This window comes from Salvelinus namaycush, chromosome 30 (assembly GCF_016432855.1).
Source record: "Salvelinus namaycush isolate Seneca chromosome 30, SaNama_1.0, whole genome shotgun sequence".
In the NCBI taxonomy this organism is placed as follows: Eukaryota; Metazoa; Chordata; class Actinopteri; order Salmoniformes; family Salmonidae; genus Salvelinus; species Salvelinus namaycush.
Window position 1 is genome coordinate 1,781,175 of NC_052336.1, and position 15,869 is coordinate 1,797,043.

At 49.2% G+C, this 15,869-nt stretch overlaps 1 protein-coding gene across 1 annotated transcript in view; it reads right to left on the minus strand.

Annotated features, from left to right (window-relative positions):
* The window catches only part of LOC120024759 (dual specificity mitogen-activated protein kinase kinase 5-like), a gene marked incomplete at its 3' end in the record, with an annotated part of 106,989 nt that overhangs the window by 80,002 nt on the left and 11,118 nt on the right, over positions 1–15,869 (minus strand). Inside the window, exons 4-7 of the mRNA XM_038969045.1 lie at positions 11,057–11,126; positions 5,121–5,161; positions 2,731–2,789; positions 660–714 (exon numbers count right to left, since the gene is read on the minus strand). Of these exons, the coding sequence (XP_038824973.1) occupies positions 660–714; positions 2,731–2,789; positions 5,121–5,161; positions 11,057–11,126 (225 nt within the window). The remainder of the gene's footprint in view (positions 1–659; positions 715–2,730; positions 2,790–5,120; positions 5,162–11,056; positions 11,127–15,869) is intronic.

Consider the following 15,869-nt stretch of genomic DNA (forward strand, 5'->3'; position numbering starts at 1 on the left):
GTCTTCTATAACAGGACCAGCCACTCACTAACAGGGACATGATGTGTCTTCTATAACAGGACCAGACACTAACAGGGACATGATGTGTCTTCTACAACAGGACCAGACAGTCACTAACAGGGACATGATGTGTCTTCTATAACAGGACCAGACAGTCACTAACAGGGACATGATGTGTCTTCTATAACAGGACCAGACACTAACAGGGACATGATGTGTCTTCTATAACAGGACCAGACACTAACAGGGACATGATGTGTCTTCTATAACAGGACCAGTCACTAACAGGGACATGATGTGTCTTCTATAACAGGACCAGTCACTAACAGGGACATGATGTGTCTTCTATAACAGGACCAGACAGTCACTAACAGGGACATGATGTGTCTTCTATAACAGGACCAGCCACACACTAACAGGGACATGATGTGTCTTCTATAACAGGACCAGTCACTAACAGGGACATGATGTGTCTTCTATAACAGGACCAGCCACTCACTAACAGGGACATGATGTGTCTTCTATAACAGGACCAGACACTAACAGGGACATGATGTGTCTTCTCCAACAGGATCTAACAGGGTGCAGGCCAAGGCCCTGCGGACAGCGCCTAGTGGGGACACGTGTGTGTTATTTCAGAAGGGGGAGAAATACAATACCTGTCCATTCGTCAAAATCTTCTTTAGCTCTGCGGATGACTTCTTTAGACTGGAACTGAAAAATGACAACATCTGGATTCAGTCAAAAGACACAGGCTATAGAGCAAAGGTGTAGTCTGCAGTACCAGTCAAAAGACACAGGCTATAGAGCAAAGGTGTAGTCTGCAGTACCAGTCAAAAGACACAGGCTATAGAGCAAAGGTGTGATGTAGTCTGCAGTACCAGTCAAAAGTCTGGACACATGTACTGGACTACATGTACTATTCTAAGGTTTTTCTTTATTTCTACTATTTTCTACATTGTAGAATAATAGTGAAGACATCAAAACTATGAAATAATGTAGTAACCAAAATAAAGTGTTGAAATTTATTTTAGATTCTTCAAAGTAGTCACCCTTTGCCTTTACGACAGCTTTGCACACACTTGGCATTCTCTCAACCAGCTTCACCTGGAATGCTGTTCCAACATTCTTGAAGGAGTTTCCACATATTCTGAGCACTTGTTGGCTGCTTTTCTTTCACTCTGCAGTCCAACGTATCCCAGACCATCTCAATTGGGTTGAGGTCGGGTGATTGTGGAGGCCAGGTCATCTGATGCAGCACTCCATCACTCTCCGTCTTGGTCAAATAGCCCTTACACAGCCTGGAGGTGTGTTGGGTTATTGTCCTGTTGAAAAACAAATGATAGTCCCACTAAACGCAAACCAGATGGGATGGCGAATCGCAGCAGAATGCTGTGGTAGACATGCTGGTTAAGTGTGCATTGAATTCTAAATGAATCACCGACAGTGTCACCAGCAAAGCACCATGACACCTCCTCCTCCATGCTTCACGGTGGGAACCACACATGTAGAGATCATCCGTTCACCTACTCTGCATCTCACAAAGACACGGCTGTTGGAAACAAAAATCTCAAATTTGGACTCAACAGACCAAAGGACAGATTTCCACCAGTCTAATGTCCATTGCTCATGTTTCTTGGCCCAAGCAAGTCTCTTCTTATTATTGGTGTCCTTTAGTAGATGTTTCTTTGCAGCATCTGAAGGCCTGATTCACGCAGTCTCCTCTGAACAGTTGATGTTGAGATGTGTCTGTTACTTGAACTCTGTGAAGCATTTATTTGGGCTGCAATTTCTGAGACTGGTAACTAATGAACTTATCCCCTGCAGCAGAGGTAACTCTGGGTCTTCCTTTCCTGTGGCGGTCCTCATCAGAGCCAGTTTCATCACAGCGCTTGACAGTTTTTGTGACTGCAATTGAAGAAACTTTCAAAGTTCTTGAAATTTTCCAGATTGACTGACCTTTATGTCTTAAAGTAATGATGGACTGTCATTTCTCTTTGCTTATTTGAGCTGTTCTTGCCAAAATATGGACTTGGTATTTTACCAAATAGGGCAATCTTCTGTACACCACCCCTACCTTTTCACAACACAACTGATTGTCTCAATCAGAAGGTAAGAAATTCCACAAATTAACTTTTAACAAGGCACACCTGTTAATTGAAATGCATTCCAGGTGACTACCTCATGAAGCTGGTTGAGAGAATGCCAAGAATGTGCAAAGCTGTCATTAAGGCAAAGGGTGGCTACTTTGAAGAATCTAAAATATATTTTGATTTGTTTAACATATGATTCCATATGTGTTATTTCAGAGTGTTGATGTCTTCACTATTATTCTACAATGTAGAAAATAGTACAAATAAAGAAAAACCTTTGAATGAATAGTTTTGTCCAAACTGTTGACTGGTACTGTACATAGATACCAAGATATTCAAATACACTGTATATTTGAGAAGCACAATCATATATCCATCCACCAACCCACTCATTCACCCATCTATCAACCCATTCACCCATCTATCCACCCATTCACCCATCTATCCATCCACCCATCCATCTATCATCCACCAACCCACTCATTCACCCATCTATCAACCCATTCACCCATCCACCCACCCACCCACCCACCCACCCACCCACCCACCCACCGGCATTTACATACACTCCCCCATGCATCCATCCCTCCTCCATCCATCCCCAGGCAGTTGGGCCTTAACCCTCCAGACTCCTCACCTATTGTTGGGCACAGAGCCGACGGCGGCGGGGGAACAGTCATTGGGCCTTGTGTTCACCTGCGGCCAAAAGGAGACAGAGACAATAAGGTGGCAAGGCCAACAGCCAGCCAGCCAGGCAGCCAGCCAGGCAGCAAGCACACAGGCCTTCTAATGAACCCATTGACTCACTCAACACACTCTCTCTCTCTCTTTTTCTCTCCGTTCAAACTGAGGGTTAATTGACTTTTGTTAGAGAGAAAGAGAGGGGAGGAGTAGCTTGAGAGAGAGGAGAGAGAACGAGGGAGACAGGGAGAGAGAGAACGAGGGAGACAGGGAGATAGAGAGAGAGGAGAGAGAACGAGGGAGACGGAGAGAGAGAGAGAGAACGAGGGAGGCAGGGAGAGAGAGAGAGATAGAGGAGAGAGAACGAGGGAGACGGAGAGAGAGAGATAGAGGAGAGAGAACGAGGGAGACAGGGAGAGCGAGATAGAGGAGAGAGAGAGATAGAGAAGAGAGGGTGGCAGTGTGTGTAGTGGTGGTACAGAAATGACCATAATGACAACTATGGGAGGAACATCGATGAAAAAACGTATTGAAAGACTCACATTAGGGGGAAAAGTACCATCTCTCTAGGACATGTAATTCTGTCCAGCTCTGCATGGGTAAGGTAGGGTTTTTACACCGAAGACCCAGCACACCCGGATTCAACCCAGGTTGAACAAAAGAGAAACAAGAGGGAAGACGGGGTGGTCGTTCTAAAAATAACTTGTTTAATTGAGGTCCACAGGTCACCGTGTTTGGTCCACTAAGGCAGGGATTCTCCCTTTAATTAGTGCCCAGAGAAGACCTGATTTAAATGTACAGTCTCTTGTTCCACCTCATTTTCTCAAGCCAATTCATTTGAGATGAAACATCATCACAGGGTTTCAACATCATCGAGGGAGAAACACACATTTGACCTTAAAAGAGATTCCCCATCAAAACGTTGTCAACAGGAACACTTGACGTATGTGTTAAATAAAGGTATGGCGATATCAGCATTTCAAGGGAAGCCCAGCACTACGATTAAAACAGAACGCAGTGTAGTCTTATTAGAATGGAGCATGGATTTAAGAATGACCTAGAGAAAGGGTTGTCAGCTTGGTTAACCCACTTAAGACATTGTAATTAGCAGAAAGGTTTCAATAGCTAACATATGAGCAGAACACGGGGATGGAGTGTCTGGGGTGTTTCTGAATGGGGGTTCTGGGTAATGACCATTTCATGGTCGGGTGTAAAAGCCTTTCCTCCGTGGTACTGCTTGACTTGACTTGGTCTAACCCTGCTCATCTTCAACATCCAATCAGATGTGTGAAAATTGAGGGGACCATGATGCTTTGGGGGCAGCTTAGAATATAATACCCTGCTCTTAGCCGCCCATCACAGAGTAACCAAATGAGTACTGGGAGCTGAGGAAGGAGAGAGAGAGACAGAGACAGAGACAGAGACAGAGACAGAGACAGAGAGAGAGAGAGAGAGAGAGAGAGAGAATGTTAAAGAGGAGAGAATGAGAGAGAGAGAGAATGTTAAAGAGGAGAGAATGAGAGAGAATGTTAAAGAGGAGAGAATGAGAGAGAGAGAGAGAGAGACAGAGAGAATGTTAGAGAGAGAGAGAGAGAATGTTAAAGAGGAGAGAATGAGAGAGAGAGAATGTTAGAGAGAGAGAGACAGAGAGAGAGAGAGAATGTTAAAGAGGAGAGAATGAGAGAGAGAGAATGTTAGAGAGAGAGAGAGAGAGAGAGAGAGAGAATGTTAAAGAGGAGAGAATGAGAGAGAGAGAATGTTAGAGAGAGAGAGAGAGAGAGAGAGAGAGAGAGAGAGAGATAGAATGTTAAAGAGGAGAGAATGAGAGAGAGAGAATGTGAGAGAGAGAGAGAGAGAGAGAGAGAGAGAGAATGTTAAAGAGGAGAGAATGAGAGAGAGAGAATGTTAGAGAGAGAGAATGAGAGAGAGAGAGAGAATGTTAAAGAGGAGAGAATGAGAGAGAGAGAATGTTAGAGAGAGAGAGAGAGAGAGAGAGAGAGAGAGAGAGAGAGAGAGAGAGAGAGAGAATGTTAAAGAGGAGAGAATGAGAGAGAGAGAGAGAGAGAGAGAGAGAGAGAGAGAGAGAGAGAGAGAGAAAAAAGAAAGGAATACAGCCAGACATCTACATATATAAATACAAAGCGGAGAGAGAGAGGGGGTGTGTGTGTGTGTGTGTGTGTGTGTGTGTGTGTGTGTGTGTGTGTGTGTGTGTGTGTGTGTGTGTGTGTGTGTGTGTGTGTGAGAAAGAGAACCTTGACTTCAATTGACATTTCAATAAGTGGAACACAGCGTTACCAATCCATTTCGCCCCAACTTTTCTCCTGAAACAATTATTGAGATGGGTACCTTCAGGCCATGTATGTTCCGGATCCCTGGAGTCTTGCCGGCTGAAACAGTAATTGACTAAATTTTAGAACACATCACAGGGCCATTTACAAATGGTGCTGAAAAGGAATCGTTTAAAAAGGCGAAATGAGGGTGAATCTGAAATTAGCTGTGCAGAAAAATGATTGAGATGTGGCTCTGGAGACCGGGAGAGAGAGGGGAATTAGGAAAATATGTTTTTTTTTTTTCAGGCTCCGTTTATAAATGGGTTGCTGCTTGGCTGGAGGTGTGGAGGACTAGTGGCAGACATTTGTAGTTATGCTCCGTTTCAGTTACACATACGCGGCTAGATGGTGACGTGAAGAAACACTTGTACTGTATAAATACATGGGCTGTGGGGAAGTATGTTCAAACAGTCTTTTCCAACACAAACAGGTTCTATTTATACACTGTACATAAAGATACTCCAAGTATTCAGTAGAGCAGGGGTATTCAACTCTGACCCTATGAGGTCCGGAGCCTGCTGGCTTTACTGTCCTATCTGATCATTAACTACACACCCACCTGGTGTCCCAGGTCTAAATCAGTCTCTGATTAGAGGGGACAATGAAAACATGCAGTGGAACTGGCGGTGAGGTCCACAGTTGAGTTTGAGGACAATAGAGCATTGTGTAATATCCTAACTCTTATCAAGTGTGAACAAGCCCACAGTGACGGGCAAGGAACAACTAACTGTTTCATTGGTGAAACAGAACACACATCGATAACACTTTCTCTCTTAGTTGTGAAAACATTTAGAAAACACACATGGAACATGAAATGAATTAGAGCTTTAGTGAGTTTTAGAGGGAGAGGAAGCCACTCTGCACATTGTCCTCAACACAAAACCATTAAAGTCCATGTTAAAGGCTCTGTCAATTTTGATTGATTGCTTTGCAGTGGCTGTGTTGATTCTCTCCACTCATGGGCACCCACAGTTCTCTAGTCCTCTACCCAGAACCCACCACTCTCTCCCCAGCACCCACAGTTCTCTAGTCCTCTACCCAGAACCCACCACTCTCTCCCCAGCACCCACAGTTCTCTAGTCCTCTACCCAGCACCCACCACTCTCTCCCCAGCACCCACAGTTCTCTAGTCCTCTACCCAGAACCCACCACTCTCCCCCCAGCACCCACAGTTCTCTAGTCCTCTACCCAGAACCCACCACTCTCCCCCCAGCACCCACAGTTCTCTAGTCCTCTACCCAGAACCCACCACTCTCTCCCCAGCACCCACAGTTCTCTAGTCCTCTACCCAGAACCCACCACTCTCTCCCTAGCACCCACAGTTCTCTAGTCCTCTACCCAGAACCCACCACTCTCTCCCCAGCACCGACAGTTCTCTAGTCCTCTACCCAGAACCCACCACTCTCTCCCCAGCACCCACAGTTCTCTAGTCCTCTACCCAGAACCCACCACTCTCTCCCCAGCACCCACAGTTCTCTAGTCCTCTACCCAGAACCCACCACTCTCTCCCCAGCACCCACAGTTCTCTAGTCCTCTACCCAGAACCCACCACTCTCCCCCCAGCACCCACAGTTCTCTAGTCCTCTACCCAGAACCCACCACTCTCTCCCCAGCACCCACAGTTCTCTAGTCCTCTACCCAGAACCCACCACTCTCTCCCCAGCACCCACAGTTCTCTAGTCCTCTACCCAGAACCCACCACTCTCTCCCCAGCACCCACAGTTCTCTAGTCCTCTACCCAGCACCCACCACTCTCCCCCCCAGCACCCACAGTTCTCTAGTCCTCTACCCAGAACCCACCACTCTCCCCCCAGCACCCACAGTTCTCTAGTCCTCTACCCAGAACCCACCACTCTCTCACCAGCACCCACAGTTCTCTAGTCCTCTACCCAGAACCCACCACTCTCTCCCCAGCACCCACAGTTCTCTAGTCCTCTACCCAGCACCCACCACTCTCTCCCCAGCACCCACAGTTCTCTAGTCCTCTACCCAGCACCCAACACTCTCTCCCCAGCACCCACAGTTCTCTAGTCCTCTACCCAGAACCCACAACTCTCTCCCCAGCACCCACAGTTCTCTAGTCCTCTACCCAGAACCCACCACTCTCCCCTCAGCACCCACAGTTCTCTAGTCCTCTACCCAGAACCCACCACTCTCTCCCCAGCACCCACAGTTCTCTAGTCCTCTACCCAGAACCCACCACTCTCCCCCCAGCCCCCACAGTTCTCTAGTCCTCTACCCAGAACCCACCACTCTCTCCCCAGCCCCCACAGTTCTCTAGTCCTCTACCCAGAACCCACCACTCTCTCCCCAGCACCCACAGTTCTCTAGTCCTCTACCCAGAACCCACCACTCTCTCCCCAGCACCCACAGTTCTCTAGTCCTCTACCCAGAACCCACCACTCTCTCCCCAGCACCCACAGTTCTCTAGTCCTCTACCCAGAACCCACCACTCTCTCCACAGCACCCACAGTTCTCTAGTCCTCTACCCAGGACCCACCACTCTCTCCCCAGCACCCACAGTTCTCTAGTCCTCTACCCAGAACCCACCACTCTCTCCCCAGCACCCACAGTTCTCTAGTCCTCTACCCAGAACCCACCACTCTCTCCCCAGCACCCACAGTTCTCTAGTCCTCTACCCAGAACCCACCTCTCTCTCCCCAGCACCCACAGTTCTCTAGTCCTCTACCCAGAACCCACCACTCTCCCCAGCACCCACAGTTCTCTAGTCCTCTACCCAGAACCCACCACTCTCTCCCCAGCACCCACAGTTCTCTAGTCCTCTACCCAGCACCCACCACTCTCTCCCCAGCACCCACAGTTCTCTAGTCCTTTACCCAGAACCCACCACTCTCTCCCCAGCACCCACAGTTCTCTAGTCCTCTACCCAGAACCCACCACTCTCTCCCCAGCACCCACAGTTCTCTAGTCCTCTACCCAGAACCCACCACTCTCTCCCCAGCACCCACAGTTCTCTAGTCCTCTACCCAGCACCCACCACTCTCTCCCCAGCACCCACAGTTCTCTAGTCCTCTACCCAGCACCCACCACTCTCTCCCCAGCACCCACAGTTCTCTAGTCCTCTACCCAGCACCCACCACTCTCTCCCCAGCACCCACAGTTCTCTAGTCCTCTACCCAGAACCCACCACTCTCTCCCCAGCACCCACAGTTCTCTAGTCCTCTACCCAGCACCCACCACTCTCTCCCCAGCACCCACAGTTCTCTAGTCCTCTACCCAGCACCCACCACTCTCTCCCCAGCACCCACAGTTCTCTAGTCCTCTACCCAGAACCCACCACTCTCTCCCCAGCACCCACAGTTCTCTAGTCCTCTACCCAGAACCCACCACTCTCTCCCCAGCACCCACAGTTCTCTAGTCCTCTACCCAGAACCCACCACTCTCCCCCAGCACCCACAGTTCTCTAGTCCTCTACCCAGAACCCACCACTCTCTCCCCAGCACCCACAGTTCTCTAGTCCTCTACCCAGAACCCACCACTCTCCCCCCAGCACCCACAGTTCTCTAGTCCTCTACCCAGAACCCACCACTCTCTCCCCAGCACCCACAGTTCTCTAGTCCTCTACCCAGCACCCACCACTCTCTCCCCAGCACCCAGAGTTCTCTAGTCCTCTCCCCAGCACCCACAGTTCTCTAGTCCTCTACCCAGAACCCACCACTCTCCCCCCAGCACCCACAGTTCTCTAGTCCTCTACCCAGAACCCACCACTCTCTCACCAGCACCCACAGTTCTCTAGTCCTCTACCCAGAACCCACCACTCTCTCCCCAGCACCCACAGTTCTCTAGTCCTCTACCCAGCACCCACCACTCTCCCCCCAGCACCCACAGTTCTCTAGTTCTCTACCCAGAACCCACCACTCTCTCCACAGCACCCACAGTTCTCTAGTCCTCTACCCAGCACCCACCACTCTCTCCCCAGCACCCACAGTTCTCTAGTCCTCTACCCAGCACCCACCACTCTCCCCCCAGCACCCACAGTTCTCTAGTCCTCTACCCAGAACCCACCACTCTCTCCCCAGCACCCACAGTTCTCTAGTCCTCTACCCAGAACCCACCACACTCTCCCCAGCACCCACAGTTCTCTAGTCCTCTACCCAGCACCCACCACTCTCTCCCCAGCACCCACAGTTCTCTAGTCCTCTACCCAGAACCCACCACTCTCTCCCCAGCACCCACAGTTCTCTAGTCCTCTACCCAGAACCCACCACTCTCTCCCCAGCACCCACAGTTCTCTAGTCCTCTACCCAGAACCCACCACTCTCTCCCCAGCACCCACAGTTCTCTAGTCCTCTACCCAGCACCCACCACTCTCTCCCCAGCACCCAGTCTCTCTCTCTCTCGCCCCCAGTCTCTCTCTCTCTCTCCCCAGGACCCAGTCTCTCTCTTTTCCCAGCACCCAGTCTCTCTCTCTTTCCCCAGCACCCAGTCTCTGTCTCTCGCCCCAGCACCTCTCTCTCGCCCCAGCACCTCTCTCTCGCCCCAGCACCTCTCTCTCGCCCCAGCACCTCTCTCTCGCCCCAGCACCTCTCTCTCGCCCCAGCACCTCTCTCGCCCCAGCACCCAGTCTCGCTCTCTTTCCCCAGCACCCAGTCTCTCTCTCTTTCCCCAGCACCCAGTCTCTCTCTCTCTCTCCAGCACCCAGTCTCTCTCTCTCGCCCCAGCACCCAGTCTCTCTCTCTCGCCCCAGCACCCAGTCTCTCTCTCTTTCCCCAGCACCCAGTCTCGCTCTCTTTCCCCAGCACCCAGTCTCGCTCTCTTTCCCCAGCACCCAGTCTCGCTCTCTTTCCCCAGCACCCAGTCTCGCTCTCTTTCTCCAGCACCCAGTCTCTCTCTCTTTCTCCAGCACCCAGTCTCTCTCTCTTTCTCCACCACCCAGTCTCTCTCCCTTTCCCCAGCACCCAGTCTCTCTCTCTCGCCCCAGCACCCAGTCTCTCTCTCTCGCCCCAGCACCCAGTCTCTCTCTCTCGCCCCAGCACCCAGTCTCTCTCTCTTTCCCCAGCACCCAGTCTCTCTCTCTTTCCCCAGCACCCAGTCTCGCTCTCTTTCCCCAGCACCCAGTCTCGCTCTCTTTCCCCAGCACCCAGTCTCGCTCTCTTTCCCCAGCACCCAGTCTCGCTCTCTTTCCCCAGCACCCAGTCTCTCTCTCTTTCCCCAGCACCCAGTCTCTCTCTCTTTCCCCAGCACCCAGTCTCTCTCTCTTTCCCCAGCACCCAGTCTCTCTCTCTTTCTCCAGCACCCAGTCTCTCTCCCTTTCCCCAGCACCCAGTCTCTCTCTCTCGCCCCAGCACCCAGTCTCTCTCTCTTTCCCCAGCACCCAGTCTCTCTCTCTTTCCCCAGCACCCAGTCTCTCTCTCTTTCCCCAGCACCCAGTCTCTCTCTCTTTCCCCAGCACCCAGTCTCTCTCTCTTTCCCCAGCACCCAGTCTCTCTCTCTTTCCCCAGCACCCAGTCTCTCTCTCTTTCCCCAGCACCCAGTCTCTCTCTCTTTCCCCAGCACCCAGTCTCTCTCTCTTTCCCCAGCACCCAGTCTCTCTCTCTTTCCCCAGCACCCAGTCTCTCTCTCTTTCCCCAGCACCCAGTCTCTCTCTCTTTCCCCAGCACCCAGTCTCTCTCTCTTTCCCCAGCACCCAGTCTCTCTCTCTTTCCCCAGCACCCAGTCTCTCTCTCTTTCCCCAGCACCCAGTCTCTCTCTCTTTCCCCAGCACCCAGTCTCTCTCTCTCCCCAGCACCCAGTCTCTCTCTCGCCCCAGCACCCAGTCTCTCTCTCGCCCCAGCACCCAGTCTCTCTCTCGCCCCAGCACCCAGTCTCTCTACACAGCCAACATCCCTCCCCATCAATGAACTGTGATCTCGTCACAGAGCTTAGAAAACTAAGTTTGTAGTGCTCAGAACACACACACACACACACACACACACTACACACACTACATACCTCGAGGAAATATCTGGAGAGGCTCAGGCAGTAGGCCATTCATCCGCTGCTCCTTCACATTATTGCAGTACTGAGGAGAGACAGGAAGAGACACCCAATAATCATCAGTGAGGAAGAGGAGGATAGAGAACGTAAATCCTTTTGAACCAAATGTTTTATCAACAGCATGGTGGTGAGTATAGCTTAGTCTCCAACAAACACATGCTGTGTTGAAAGCTGCTGCAGGTAGAGACTAGTGTCCTGTGGGCTAGTTGAGGAACGGCTGTAGCCTCAACCTCCTCCTCTCCAGGTCATCAGCTCAGCCTACAGTCAGTTAGACCCGGTCTCTCTCACACACACACACACACACACACACACACACACACACACACACACACACACACACACACCAGCCTTGGAGACTCCTGCCAAAGCAACATTGCAATTCGTGTTTCAGTTAACTAAACCATCTGTTAAGAAATGTGTGAGTGTGTGTTTAACCCCGCCCACTTCTTTGGAGGTTTGAGACCTTTGTAAATGAACATAGAGGTCTTGTCCCTGACAATCAGGCCCATAAGCACAGACGCAGATGGATACTTGCAGGGGGTGGCTAGAAATGTGTGTGACAGATTAAGGCTCAGTTTTTCCATGCGTCAGTCAGTGTATATAAAAACCTAACAAACACTGATGTTTATACATTTCCTATCTAGTATAGATGTGCATATCACTCTAGATATTTAAATGTAGATGGGCAGGGCCAGCTCGGAATCAGAATGGATCTGAACGGCTCCCCAAGAGGCACAGCTGTTATTAAAAGGCCTATTTATCACTGTCAGCCTCTCCTCAGGTCCCATCCCTCCACTTGCCCTCCGGTGTTGTCACTAGGCTGAACAGGAACAATGGGACTAACACAGCAACATGCTCTCTCTCTCTCTCACACACACCTTTAATTTTCCACTCGGCTACCCTATTGATTAAGACCGCAACAATTACCACCTAATCTTTTAAAAGGTGTATTAAAAGACATTCCCCTTTGTTGGCCAATAACTAAACAGCGTCGGATCACAAATACCATCGCTCAGCCTAGGGGGACAGGAGAGAGAGAGAGGGGAGAGAGAGGAGAGAGAGAAGAGAGAGAGGGGAGAGAGCGCAGGCCCAGGCTGCAGGAAGCTCATCATCATTAGCAGACAAGGAGGGGGAACAGGAGAGCACGGGATGCAATTAGGGCTGCTACCTCCGGGGGCATATGATAGGAGGAGGAGGGGAATGAGGTCACGTGGTAGACGAGCTGACACGGGTCAGTCTTTAACTTTCACCACGGCGGCTCCGAGCCACTCAAGGTGCCGAGCAATGATTAGAGTTGCCTGGAAGACTGGCTTGTCTCACAGGACTCGCATGCCAAAGGATGCTCTCTTTATTTATTTTTTTGTCTGCCTTTCAAAATAAAGGTCCTTAGAGAGTCATACACAGAAGATGGTTTAAGATTGACATGATGATAATTAATCGATAGGTGCATATCAAATTCAAGGGTAGGGCTGGCACAATTACCGTATAATTGTGTAACCGACGGTTATGGGTGAAGACCGTCATAACCATTTAAAGAACAGCTGACTGAAGACGGGACGGCCGGGCTTTGGTGCGGTTGAGTCCGTTCCTGCGGTAACATGGACTTTTAACAATGTGATGGAACTTTGATGCTCCTTGGTTTTGTAGCGAACAAGTCTTGGGTTGCCTAGACAACACTCCCCTCCCTGCAGCAGCAGCAGCACACATAGAAATACAATGAATAGAACAGGCGTGGCTGTTATTATGACGCAATAATTGCCATGGTAATGTAGAAAATGTATTTTTAATGATGTTAACTGATGTGGCTCATACAATAGAAGGTATTATTTCAGTTAAGTTGAATCAACAAATCACAGCACATATTGATGGGCACACTTCCTGCTTTGCTCCTCGCAATGGCCACCTGGCCACCCATTATGCCATCATTGACTTGATGCCTGTTCTATTAATGATATATCTATGGCAGCACACAGTCAGGAGCTGAGGAAAGGAGAAAATGTGTGTTTTTTGCTATGAGACCAATTACAGTCATGTAGAGTTCCATGACCGTCACAGCCCTGTTAAAGTGTTTTACATGATTTGTTTGGCCTTTTAAATGACAATTATATGAAATTAAATGGATTAAATGGTAGTTCATCACTCCTACTCTGAAACAGTGTTGAGGATAGGTACCTAATGAATTTCCCCCCCTTACGCACCTAATACATTGGCCTCTCTTAATTCATATTAATTTTGCACAATGGCTATCCAGTCATCTGGAATTAACGACAGCCAGGCAGAATGCACCTGGGTCTCTACGGAGGCCAAACGGCCACAGCAGCGAACCAAAGAAGCCCATATGCTTTGAATATGAATACAAATGGATTGCTGAAATGCATAACCCTTGCATAAGACGCCCGGGAAGCCTGCCTCGCGTATATTATATACCTGTATTACAATTTTCCCTGGCAATCAGCAGCTTTTCGCCAGACACGCTCGTCCCGAGAGGAGCAGAAAGCCATTATAGGGGGCCCGAATTCCTTTACCGAGAGATTGGAGATTTGTTGTGCAGCATCCGAAAATATGTGGACGAAGCAATGTGTTTTTGTGTCGGTGGCGGTGAGGAATGTTGTATCGTATGGAAATATTTCAGTCAGTTTGGAGATGTGACACATAGATCTGGAGCAGCACACACACCAACCAGGCGATAGAGCTACTCTGTGTGATTATGTTCCTGCTCAGATGAAATTAGCTCTTTCACTGATGAAGAGCCACTATGATAGAGAACTATCGAAAGTCACTTGTGTTAAAGGGCGAAAACACCAATTCATCGCATTTCACAAAGATTCACTGCATCTCAAGAGTAAATGTATCACATAACGTGACAAAAGAAGCAAAACCACTTGATTTCTTCATGATATATCTCATTCACTTCCCTCAGTGGTGAGCCTCCTCTTTGCAGTCTGTGTGCTAGTGTCATTGTAGAGCTCAAAGTCGACTGCCAGACTTATGGTGAATTCACACGATCCATAATGACTGAATCAGTCACGGTCAAACGTCTCCAATACAACTCCATTAACTTCCCGCCTCTGCTAGCGTCCATCTTAAACCAAGTGTACACTTGGCGAGGTTTAAGTGCCCAAACGGTCCACACAAATAGCTCACCCTGCCACATCAATATTTCTGCTCAACTTCTTCCTCAAACACAAACTACCTTGCACCGGCTCTATGCACACTCACCAGACTCTACCAACACACACACACACACAGACACACACACACACCAGACTCTACCAACACATACATACTACACACACACACACCAGACTCTACCAACACATACATACTACACACACACACGCACACAAACACACACACACATACACCACACACACACACACACACACACACACACCACACATACCACACATACCACACACACACACACACACACACAGCTGGTGCTACTCTGTATATTATTACCTCAACTACCTGGTACCCCTGCACATTGACTCAGAACTGGTACTCCTGCACATTGACTCAGTACTGGTACTCCTGCACATTGACTCAGTACTGGTACTCCTGAACATTAAGTCAGTACTGGTACTCCTGAACATTAACTCAGTACTGGTACCCCTGCACATTAACTCAGTACTGGTACCCCTGCACATTGACTCAGTACTGGTACCCCTGCACATTGACTCAGTACTGGTACCCCTGCACATTGACTCAGTACTGGTACTCCTGCACATTGACTCAGTACTGGTACTCCTGCACATTGACTCAGTACTGGTACTCCTGCACATTGACTCAGTACTGGTACCCCTGCACATTGACTCAGTACTGGTACCCCTGCACATTGACTCAGTACTGGTACCCCTGCACATTGACTCAGTACTGGTACCCCTGCACATTGACTCAGTACTGGTACCCCTGCACATTGACTCAGTACTGGTACCCCTGCACATTGACTCAGTACTGGTACCCCTGCACATTGACTCAGTACTGGTACCCCTGCACATTGACTCAGTACTGGTACCCCTGCACATTGACTCAGTACTGGTACCCCTGCACATTGACTCAGTACTGGTACTCCTGCACATTGACTCAGTACTGGTACTCCTGCACATTGACTCAGTACTGGTACTCCTACACATTGACTCAGTACTGGTACTCCTGAACATTAAGTCAGTACTGGTACTCCTGAACATTAAGTCAGTACTGGTACTCCTGCACATTGACTCAGTACTGGTACTCCTGAACATTAAGTCAGTACTGGTACCCCTGCACATTGACTCAGTACTGGTACCCCTGCACATTGACTCAGTACTGGTACCCCTGCACATTGACTCAGTACTGGTACCCCTGCACATTGACTCAGTACTGGTACCCCTGCACATTGACTCAGTACTGGTACCCCTGCACATTGACTCAGTACTGGTACCCCTGCACATTGACTCAGTACTGGTACCCCTGCACATTGACTCAGTACTGGTACTCCTGCACATTGACTCAGTACTGGTACTCCTACACATTGACTCAGTACTGGTACTCCTGAACATTAAGTCAGTACTGGTACCCCTGCACATTGACTCAGTACTGGTACTCCTGAACATTAAGTCAGTACTGGTAATTACTCCTTGTATATAGCCTTGTTATTGTTTTTATTCTGCTTCCTTTATTTGTCTTCCTTTTTAACTGCACTGTTGAGAATGGTCTCATGAGTAAGCATTTCACTGTAAAAAGTCTACACCTGTTGTATTCAGCATTTCACTGTAAAAAGTCTACA